Source organism: Lepeophtheirus salmonis, chromosome 2 (genome assembly GCF_016086655.4).
Source record: "Lepeophtheirus salmonis chromosome 2, UVic_Lsal_1.4, whole genome shotgun sequence".
NCBI lineage: Eukaryota > Metazoa > Arthropoda > Copepoda > Siphonostomatoida > Caligidae > Lepeophtheirus > Lepeophtheirus salmonis.
The window spans coordinates 2254529-2266602 of record NC_052132.2 but is presented as its reverse complement, the minus strand read 5'-3'; the positions used below and the strand labels follow the sequence as shown (position 1 = coordinate 2266602).

The 12074-nt window shown below is 30.6% G+C and overlaps 1 protein-coding gene across 2 annotated transcripts; it reads left to right on the top strand.

Moving 5' to 3' along the window:
- Positions 1 to 234: 234 nt before the first annotated feature.
- On the top strand, positions 235 to 11313 carry Dlish (Dachs ligand with SH3s). 2 transcript variants are annotated; one of them, XM_040728030.2, is made up of 6 exons: positions 235 to 429; positions 502 to 683; positions 759 to 1059; positions 1180 to 1488; positions 9971 to 10323; positions 10947 to 11313. In XM_040728030.2, exons 1-6 carry the CDS (start codon positions 381 to 383, stop codon positions 11109 to 11111), a joined length of 1359 nt encoding a protein of 452 aa, XP_040583964.1. In that variant the 5' UTR covers positions 235 to 380; the 3' UTR covers positions 11112 to 11313. The 2 variants fall into 2 exon arrangements, with proteins under 2 accessions (XP_040583964.1, XP_040583963.1); XM_040728029.2 differs by having other exon boundaries at positions 237 to 429; positions 496 to 683.
- The last annotated feature ends 761 nt before the right edge of the window (positions 11314 to 12074 follow it).

The following is a 12074-nucleotide window of genomic DNA, read 5'->3' as shown; positions in this document are numbered from 1 at the left end:
TCCTTGAAATGATTAAAATCAATTGAGTAATATTTAAAAAAAATAACAAATGAACGTTAGTTATATTTTGAATGAAAGAAGGGAAAAAACGATAAATAAGCCTAATTTTCAAGGAAGATATAACAGATAGGTATGGAGTAAAACCATTTTGTATGTATATGACGTCAGGTGGCGTGATTCTTACCTTTATTTTTGAAAAATGGTCTATCGTATATATATGTAGTAATAATTTCAACCTTTCCTGATGATTAGGATGCAGCACAGGTAAAAAATAAGAAAAAGAAAAAATCAGTAGAAGTTTTAAAATACACGGAAGAGTTCGTTTCAAAAATCTTTAGTTATTATAATTTAGAACTCATAACAAATAATTTGATAAAAAAATGGCATTTCTTTGCCCAGTTCGCATTAAAAGAAGTAAAAAAAAGAAACGTAAGGTCATTTAGTTATAAAAAAACCATTTAGATCCTAAATTATTGGAATATCCCCTTTAATTAGCCACAGAAGAAAATGTGCCGATCGAACCAGCCAATGCAATGGGTCGTATCACTGGATCTGCCAGCATTGAGACTCTTGTCCGAGTAGGAATCGAAAAAGAAAATGGTTTTGGCCCTGACTCTAAAATGGTTGTTCTTCATGACTTTATCCCATGCGTGGATGACGAACTCGAAGTGAAACGCGGACAGGTAATGACTAGAACTGTTCCCTGAATAAATGTGACTCATTAAAATAATAACTTCTAACTTCGACTCTATTTCAAGATTGTACATGTGCTTTATCAAGAAAACGACTGGGTGTATGTCATCTCAGAAAATGAATTGGAGGGCTTTATACCCCACTCCTACTGTGCTCTGTTTGGATCTCAATTGGCCACTCTGGCCCTGAATGTTAAGAAAAAACTCCCTCGGGATTTTTCAAGCCTTCCTCCAGATCCGCAGACGGCTCCGCCTCCTGGACCGGGAGGGGGGACAAACGGAAACTTTTCATCATCAAATCCTACTCATCAACATCAACCACGCAGTCTTAATACAACAGAACCATTTGGAAAAGTAAAACACATAGGTATGTTGGAATGAGATTACACGTCGTTAATAGAATGGAAATACCATCATGGATAAATGGCAAAATGACTCAGACAATATTATTTATTAATCTAGTTTATCAATATTTACTTTATTTCAGGAAGTAATAATGATCTAACCGATGGCGATCGTCCACCAAAGATTCCATCGAATAATAACAACATCAAACACTCCATAGCCCCCAAATCCGAAATTACTTCTTTTAATAAGAGTCACAATGGAGGATCCTACGTCGTCCTCTACTCCTACATAGCTCAAGATGAGAATGACTTAACGGTAGAAAGAGGTCAAGTCGTAACGTTATTAAATTCGGAAGACTCTGATTGGTACTGGGTCTCTCGATATGACTCTCAAGAAGGATTCGTCCCCTCAGGATATATATATCCACTAGATGCGATACATCGACACTGTAAGTGATTTTTTTCCGTTCATTCTATTTGGAGATTTGTTTACTTAAATGAGGCTTAGAGCTTCGAAAAGATATTCTCAAAGTTTTATAAGTGTCTTTATAAGACAAACTTTCTTTTTGAGGCATTAGACATTTCCTCAATAAATTTCTATAATTTTCTTTTTTCCACTACTACTAAAATAATAAGAAATTAACAATTCCTAGTATTTCAGTTAAATATAAAAGTACCTAATTTGTTTATTTTTATGCATAAAAGAAAACTAAATACACACAAGTAAAGGTAAAAAATCCTTGCAATTATTTTGTGAAGTGTTTTCCCTATTTACTTAACTATATGACTTCTTTAATTGAGTTATTGAAGAATATCCTTAGGAATTGATTTTTAAGTTATGACTTATTGATAAACGATGGATTTGCTCCAAACAGCCAAATTAATTAATTTGTGACTAATGCTTACACTATAACTACCCCCCCCCCATGCCATCAAAAACAACCATTATCCTCCATCCGGTCAAAGTTCCGTTGTACCTTGAAGTACTTCAAAATGAGGCCAAATTCTAAAAACAAAAAAAAGTTGAACAATTTTATTCCTTATGAAAAGAAAAGATTATTTTATAATTTTTTTGAATTTCTTGGTATTTTTTTACTTTATTATGTAGTCAGGTTTGTAAGTTAAAACTCACGAAGTAATTATTGACGTCATACAAAAATAAATAAATAATTATGGTTTTTCTATTTATTAGCTATTTATATTATTATGTTTATTTGTTAAATGAAACTACTTTGTTACTTTTTTCTGATTACTATCAACTTTTTTAGTATTTAACTTACACATAAGCATAGTTTTTAAATCTTTGGATACTCAGTAAATTGACTCATGAAATCAGACTTTTGAAAGTTATGACTTACTTTAAGGTCTATGAATTATTAGAAAATAAATATCACCAATATTATATCCTGTTGAACCTACTGTACATCAAAGTAAAGTAATAAAAATAACTTTTTGATAGAAATTTGATGGATAATTCGACGTCAAAAAATCCAAATGTAGATAATTCAGACTCAATTTTGAGAAAAATTAAGATATTTTGCTTTTGTATTCACGGGCAACATATGAAAATTTATTAAGGAATCTTTCAAATGACTCATTACCTACCATCAACTAACTGAGATTGATTATTTGTAGCTTACTCATCTTTTGATAACTCTTGATTGTCTGAATAGGTACACCCATTCTATCCCTTCCTCCATCTAATGTATACTATTCAAAAATCAACCTTGAGATAAATGAGTCAAAAAATCTATTTATGTAAATGCATTTGAAAGTTATTATGTACAATGTATGTACATTATGATATCATAACATCAAAATCCTAGAGCACTCAAAACATATAGTTCTTAAAAATTTCTCTTTACATTTTTTTTTTTTTTGTGTGTGTGTTTCTTTACAAATTTAATTACTATTTGTTACCCAAGATATGTTGATACATTTTGTATTATGACTTCAAAATTGTAAGTCACGTAAATTAATTCATCACTTAAATTGTATCTCACAAACTTTTTTCATTAAAAGAAACGGAAAAAGGGTCCAAAATCAATTGTTAGTTAGCAAACTATTCGCCATTATTGAATTATTACTTAAAAGTTATTAGGAATTGTTTACAGCTTAACAAGAGGGTCATCTGATGAAAATTCATCAGATTGATGTAATCCAATTTCACAGTTTGGATTGATTTCTGCACCATTTGTGAAACTAATAAGACAAGAATCTTGCAAAATTTGACAGAAATACATTTAGTAACAACAAAGATATAAGCATGTAAAGATTGGAAAATTTGAGTACGATTTTCAGAGTAAAAATCATCTCCTAAAAACGAACTCTCACTTTAAATCCCTATAAAAATCCTAATCTTGATCCACTGCATAGCGTTGTGGTTCATATGGTTTGTTTTTCTTCGTTCATTTTCATATTAAATTAATAATATAAAAATAAGATGTAATAAGAAATATGACGAATATACTTCATTCATTGTATGTACACTCTTCAAAGTTGGAATACTTTATTATCATTAATTAAAAAATTAGTGGAAGATTAAAAAAATATCTTTTCCTTTAATATTATAAATGATTTTGTCTTTTGATCCTTTTTTATCAGCGTATGCATGTTTCAAAATGCGTGACGTCACTTTTTAAATTCAAAATTTGACAATGTTCCCTACTACTTAATGAAACATATTATAGGGGAGAGTGAGGATATATGTCACGGAGGAGACATGTTACACTCCCAATAACTTTAAAATGTAAAGTGGTTATCAAATCAACATAAAACCAGTGTTGCCTAATGCTTACAGTTATAGAGAATTTCGACATTGAAATTTTTGACACAAAAAGTAAATTTTGTAGGTAAGTGTTTGTTGATATATATTTCTATTATAAAACATGAGATTTTCATTTTATTATATTAACTGTCTAGCACATTTTTCCATTAATTAACATGCTTGTAATATATTATTACTTTCAATATTCAGTTTCCATCATTTATTCCGATTCAGACACTATGGAGGAGACTTGTTACACCCCATTTTTATTATATATACTCGTGCTATATATATATATATATGAATATATTATCTTTAATTAGGTGTTTTTTTTGTTTAATTTCATGTTATACATTAATTATCAAGCACAGTAAATAGTCAAAAATATATTTTTTAAATTTTATTATTAACTATTCTCTATTTCTGTAAATGTTTTATTTGTTTATCTTATATATGTTATTGTAAATACTTATTTTAAATGCTTGAATATAAGAAATGACAGTTGTTTTTACATGTTTTGTCCTGTTGTAACATGTACTCCTCCTACCCTGTACCATGTCTCCTTCTGGTGTATCAAGTATCCTACTTTGGGTTAGATTCGAAAACACCAATAAATGTCTATTAATTATTGCAATACATCAAAAATACTTTGGAATTATTTATTTTAAGTAACTACCGATATCATATTGAGCGGGAGTTGAATTACCTTTTAAATTATGAAACTTTTGACAGCCTAAAATAAATGAAAATGATTCTTGTAACATGTATCCTCACTCTCCCTTACATAATTAAAAGAAAACGTTTCGAACTATTACAAAATGTAAATTTGGTTTTTTATATGACGGAGATCGGTAGTATCATTATTTAAAAAATCCACAGCTATTCACAAAAAAATTTCAAAAATCCATAGTAATTCTCACAGAATTAAATTTTTTGCCAAAAAAAATTCAAAAATTATATTTCAAGTATTCAATTTTTTGAAAAAAATTTACAAAATCCATTCTCTAAAAATTTACAAAATTCATGGTTCTTCTGAAAAAATTCAAAAATTACTTTTTTGGGGGTGTTGGATACAGCCCCTTCAGCCAACCCCTGCGTAATTAAGGACTAAACTGGACTGGACCGAGAATGAACTGGACGGGAATGCAGTCTTCAGTCCATAAAAATGACTGACTCAACACTAGTGTTAGATACTTCAAAATTTTATGAGGTGAGCATAGTGTTGAGACTCGGTCCAAGGCCGATTTTTTTCCCCAAGCCCGCCTGTCTTAAATGACTTTTTCTTCACCGACCTGGACTTATATTTTCGGTCTAAGCCGAAATTCAGACAGTGTACATAATATTTTTACACCGAATTTCACTGCATCACCAGTTGTCCAAACTGAAGTTGCAGTTAATTAGATAATAATATATTCTCAGATTCATTATTTAAGGCTTAAAACAAAGGCCGTTGTTACCTTTATTGTATCTTACCTTCCTTTCAAAAGAAACGGAAGAAAGATACAAGTTAGGAAATTCTCCTTAATTATTTTTTCATAATTCTTGATAATTGTTCACAGCTCCACAAGAACTCATTCAAATTCAACCAATCAACGTTAAGAACACTACTGAATATAGGAAAAGAAACAGAGACAGATTAACTGCTGACAACAAAATACAGTCTACATTTAGTTTCATACTCACAATTTAATAAATTGATATTAAGTTGAACAAGAAATTATCCTCATCTACAGGGCATGCTTTAATAAAATCATACATACTTGCAAGCAACTTCCTTCATTTCTGGGAAAAAGAAGCAAAAAGTTGTTTTTGTTTTTGACAAATAAATAATTAAATACTCTAATGATGTACTCACGAAATTGCTTCTCTAATTGAGTATTCATTGATTAGTTACATGAACTTGTAATGCATGTTGTAAATACAACATCATAGAATTCAATGTTTCGTCGTCATCGTACCCCCCCCCTATATACCTATATTAGACTATCCTGTTTTTACATCGATATTTATTTCCCTCTGCACATAGACTTTTTCTGCCAGAGATTGTAAATGAAAATACTTTGGTAAAGTTTTAGGCCTACCAGGTAATTTTTGACAAGGTACAAGATATTTTAATTTGAAAGAATGTGATTTTTTGATAGAAATTGACAATTTGAAACCCTCAATTTTCATATTTCATATTTATTTCAATAGTGTTTTCAAAAAATTGCATTGGAATGCAAATTTTGCAACGGTATGCATGGCCAAGGCCGGCTTACTATTAGTGTGGCCTAGGACAAAGATATATTTGCTAGATAATTACCTTTTTTTTATAAATTTGAATATAATTTCAAATTTTTTTTAGAAAAGTAATTTTGTATCCTTGTTTTTTTTTTGTAAATAAAATGCAGGGCCCTTCTTTTAATTTAGTTAGTGATCTGATGATTTTTGTCATTTTCCAAATGACCTTTTTTTTAAGGAAAAATATAATTGCTAACTGAATATATTTTTTTAGATTAGAGATTTACTATAAACAATCTTCCTATTGGAGAGCCTTTATTTTTAATATTAAGCTCGCGGCCTTGGTAAATTCTTCGTATGCCCCCATTAAAACAACAATAGTCTTAAGAGTCAAAATAAATATCGTGTTTAACTTATAAATTATGGAAATGATAATAAATAATATTTTTGAGGAATACATAACAAGACCTTTCATAATTCAATTTCTATGTATTAGAACAGATTAAAATGTAATAACATTTATTTATATTGTACATAGATTAGTATTCATATTATAAATTTGACTTCAATTCAGTTTTTGTTGGATCCCACACTTACAATCTCAGTCCTAATCAGAGTCCTGGGCATGGTGTTATTTTACCGACACTACATTGTTTAATGAAGTGTAAATATATTAATTAATCAGAAATTATCATTAATAATTCAAATGATTTATGTTAGAATGACAAACTGATTACATTATTACAAAAAAAAAGTACTTTTATCCCTACAAAATTATTGCGTTTTTTCCTACAGTAATTGTTCACTGATTTAATTTTTGTTACTACAGCTTTATAGATGTTCAAGTAAAAAGTATTTTGTAACAACAAATAATATATAAGACTGTTTGATGTTCTAATGTCAACTAGGGTGCCCTTTATCAATTAATAATTATTTCAAACTAAAAGGATGTTGTAATCTCCGTGGAAAAATTCAAATTACTCCGTCAATGTGGAATAAATATAGGGGATATTAATTAGGATCCGTAAAATCAAGGGAAAAAACTTTATCAAATAAAATACTGTTTTTTCTATAAATTGTTTAGCAAATTTATTAGTAAATGCTAAAAATATATGAAAATGCCTTATAGTAACTTTCATAATTTCCTTTTATAATCATATAATTCAAAATATTAAAAAAATCAATAATTGAGTAGCTCTTTTCTCATGATTCTTTAGTAAAGCTATTTTGATGCAAGCACTTTCTTGTGGTATTAACTTTGCTTTAAGCTTCGATTTTTTCACATTTCATTATATTTTCTGTTATAATTATATTTTCCAATTATGTGAATTTTAGCCACAATACTAGCACCTCGAATCAGCTCACAAGAGAAAAAAACAGCTGTCAAGGTGTCTACTTATTGTCTTCTAATCATTGTTCTTAACGTTGATTGGTAAAATTAGAATTGGTTATTTTTAATATTTTTATATTTAAAGCCCCCCACCCCAATGAAGGAATTTTTGCTTTTTACAAGAAAATTTAATATTTCAATTTTTTTTTTCAAAAAATTTATTATTTGATTTTTTTTTCAAAAAATTTAATATTTGATTTTTATTCTAAAATTTAATTTTTTTTTATCAAAAAATTTAATATTTGAAATTTTTTCCAAAACATCAAATTTTTTGAGAATGCCCATGGATTTTTAACTTTTTTTCTAAAAAAACTTAACATTTGAAATTATACTCCAAAAAATTAATTTTTGTATGAATAACATTACATTTTCGAAAAAATTCAAAAAAAAAAAAAAATGGTTTAGTAGTAACTACGTAATTTCTGCTGTTTTAGTTTCCATCAAGGTTAATTGAAATACAAAGTTAGACTAAAGGACTCTAGGAAAAGATCGGTTAAGGGAAAGATAAACACCAATCTAAAAACAATTAGTATAACGTAGTCGCCCTTACTCTTCTCTTTCACAAGGGGAGAGACTCACTCATTCACTCCCCCCACACACAAAACACTGGCTGCGTGCCTAGGTGGAGGAACATGTAGCAGCTTTTAATTTTAAGCCATTAAGAATTGAGAACTATTAAACCCTACATTCCTTGCCTTGAGTATCCACTCTTTGCCTATAGTCCTTTAGGTTAGAACATCTGTAATCGGGCTGGCTAGAATTTTCAATTTGATGTATCGTACCGACTGCTGGGCAAGACACATAGATTTTGACACAACACCCAACCAATCATAGTCTATGACGTCACTATTGCTATAATTTTCTATTTGGTGTATCTTACCGAGTAACTGCTTGGCAAGAAAGACAGATTTTGACAAAAAAAAAAAAAGACTCTTACATTATGACGTCAATATTAAAATAAGGTGGTGGAAGTCATACATCAGTCGTACACGCGTAATGGTATAACCTTGTATTTTATTAACCTTAGTTTCTAAAGGAGACCAATAAGGACCGGTCCTAGGACTGACAAATTTTATTAAGACCGGACTGTTAGGACTGTAGTCTTTTTATACCGATCCAATACAAATGATACGTGGTACATTATATATTGCAGCTTTAGCCAGTCTCCCCATCGTATTAAATCAAGGTTGAGCGATTTCTATTTACCAATTGTTTCGTTTTATTTGTATGTATTATTGGATAATTATATGATTTTCTCTAATCTTCTACCCAATATCTTTTTTTTTAAATATTTAGTTCTTTGACTAACAATACAAGAACAATGGTATTTTGTCGTAGATTTAATTCTTTTTTCTTTAAATTCATTGAGGCGATATTTTTCCTACAAAATGTAGTTATTGAGTACTTGTCTATTGTTTCGTATTCTTGCTTCCGTGTTACACGTCCTTAATCTTTTCCATTGGTTTTTGCTTACTTACATGTCTATTATATATAATTGGATTACATTAGCTTCTATCAGTGACTCGTAATTATTAAAGAGATAGTGATTCTACTATTTATTAAGATTATTTAACTAGGGTAATTCAAGGCTATAAACAAACAAATAATAATATTACACTAAATATCACTGGCTACGCTTCAACTTTTTTGTAGGCGAAGGGCGTTGAGGGTGACATGCAATTCATACTTTTAACTGAATTTTGAAAAGGGAAGCCGTGATCTGTTGCGAAGTTACCTTGCTATCACAAAAAATATGCTGTGCATTTTGTTGTCAGCTGTCGATGTTTCTGCTTCTTTCCCTCTAATTAGTGTTCAGCTCGTTGATAGGGTTAATTTGATTTATCTATTGCTAAGCCCCGAACAATTCCCAACAATCATTGAATAAAAGTTTCCCAGTTCGGAAGAATTGGTTTACTACCAACTCATTTTGGGCCGTTTTTCAGTTACTTTTTGGATGAAAGGTTGCGGATACAATATAAGTGACGACGTGCTTTGGTATCTCAAATATCTTGGGGAGAAGAGGGTTGGTACGTAGTCAAGAAAATACTTCAAGCTATAGGCGTTGGAGATGATAATATTTAAGGGACATTTGGGACTTTAATTTTTTTGATAACCTATTTTAACAAAATACGTATACTACTTGAAAAAAAAATAATAAATTAGCCGAATAAACAGAATATTTCCCTACTTGGCGAAGGAGGGAGCAATTGTCCTCCCTTCCTTCCCATCTCCTATGCCTCAACATAAAGGTACATTTTGCAGATTTGTTTTTATAGCTTTGGAGTGATCAACCTTCTCATTTTATTTTATCGAGCATGCCCTTATTTGAGCATTCATATTTTAAAATTAATAGATTCAACTCCCTTAATCCAACATTGATCAGATGATGTGCCCTCTTTTTTGGAAATCAAAATATGAACACACTAATTTGACCACCAATTGAGACTCGTATCATTTTCTTTTTTTTAAATCTTCCATAATTAATTACATAATACATATATTTCATAATGTCATTTTCTATGACCTTATTATTATAATTACTTTTACTTGACAGACGGTCTAAACAAACCCAATCCTGGAAACAATCGACAGCATCCTCCTCCTAAAAGACCCTCTCCCTCCGTTGGTGGTACACCCTCTTCCTATCCCTTACTTCCTCCTGTATCAGGATCCTCTATCTCAAATGCTCCTCAGAATCAAACCGGAGTTCCTAGCAAATCAGATTCGCATTCATTAGGTTCCTCGAGTTTACAGCACTTCACTTCCGAAAATTCCCGTGATGGGTCATTAACTGAGTCTGTTCCTATTCCTTCCGGAAGTAGTGGGGCTGGTAGTATTGTCTCTAATGGAAATAATACAGACATTCGACATCATGGGACTGAATTGATCATGCTGTATGATTACAAGGTGAGAAATTTTTACACAAATCAGCTTCTTTACTTTTTCTCTTGTTTTCCTAGAACCCTCTTGTTCTTTTGACATATTTCCAGCCCTTTCTACCTCTTCTCCTCTATTCAGCTCAGCCTTTTCAACTTTTTTGCTCAATGAACTTATTTTCTTGACATGATAAACCTTAACTTTTTGTTTACATATATTGTCTTACAATTTACTATCAATATTTTCAATGAATCAATATTTATTTTCCTAAAACGTTCTTTCTGTTTGGATTGTAAAATTGTGGTGATCCTGTTGTTTGTCAATTCAAGTTGTACTTTGTTAAGTACAAATCATTTGTCATAATTGGTGGCAGCAGTAGGATTGCCTTAAAGACTATTCCATCTTTTAAATGGTACAAACACCACCTTGGCTGCACACCAATTAGAACAAAGGTTTATAAGCATAAAATTGAGCTTTACTTATGACGATATTGTTAGTTGGAATGAAGTTATTAATAAAAGCAATAACTCGATTTTATAAAATAATTAATCAGCAATTTAACAAAATACAATTTGAATTATCAACAGCGAACAATATCACATCCAAATCCATACAATTCTACAATAATATTTATATATTATATCTATTTATAGGCGCAAGCTCCAGACGATTTGACAGTGAAACGCGGCGATTGGGTGTATGCGGACATGAATAATCAAACTGTTGATGGATGGCTGTGGACCTATGCTGTTAAAAGTCAAAGATATGGTTTTATTCCTAAAGCTTACGCTCGACCTCCAGCAACTACCAATTTATAATAAACTGTCTGAGTTTCCATCTTATTTTCATCGTCCACTGTGATACAATTGAGTCATAATTCAAGTGCTATAACGGATTTAAATTTTCATTTTTTATATAAGGAATTGTATAGAGGCTCTTCTGGTGTTTTATTATTCTACTCTATACGTTCACATTTATACGTTTTATTCATTGAATTATTAAATATAGTTTATAATTTTACTTTCATTTTGTTAAGTCATTTAATACTTATGTAGCAGAATCGGTTTTATTATGAAAGAGGCAAATTAAATGTTTGGATCCCCCTTTCCATCTTTCTTTTTTTGATATTTAACTTTTTGAAAAAAAATATTTTTCCTTCTTTAGAAAACAATGGGTTTTTTTACATTTAAAAATTAATATATAGTGTCCATATTTATTTTTCTAGCAAACGATGTTTGTTTCCATTTTTTATATCTTTTTATAAAAACATATTCTTAGTATTCAATGTGTCCCATCGAATCGTGAATGAAACTTTGTAAAACTTGCATTGACTTATTAAATATTTTCCCGATTTTTTTTCTGATATAACAACTGGCCTAAAGAAATCGTGTGTCAGCGCTTATTGATGCAGAAATGAGGTAGGATGAGATCTCTTGAATGGTCTTCTGCTCCAAGGACCTCGTTACCAAGATTAAAAAGCTCAAGGGCAACAACAAGATCCTTGAGAGAAATCCAGAAAGTCCTATAGCAAAAAAAATTCATAGGTGTATTAAAGCCAACATGTGGCCTCTGTCCTCACCAGAATGAAACCTTTTGGAATGTGGGATTTGAGGTACCATCGTAAGGAAGGCCCGTGTCACCTTCTATGAGAAATGTATGCCCTAAAGCCTTCCGTGGAGAAGGAGTGGGCAGACATGGAGGAGGAATATTTAAAAAAGGTATGCAAGGCCTTCAGACCTAGTATCGATGCCATGGAGGAGGCCAAGGGTAACACTTAACTA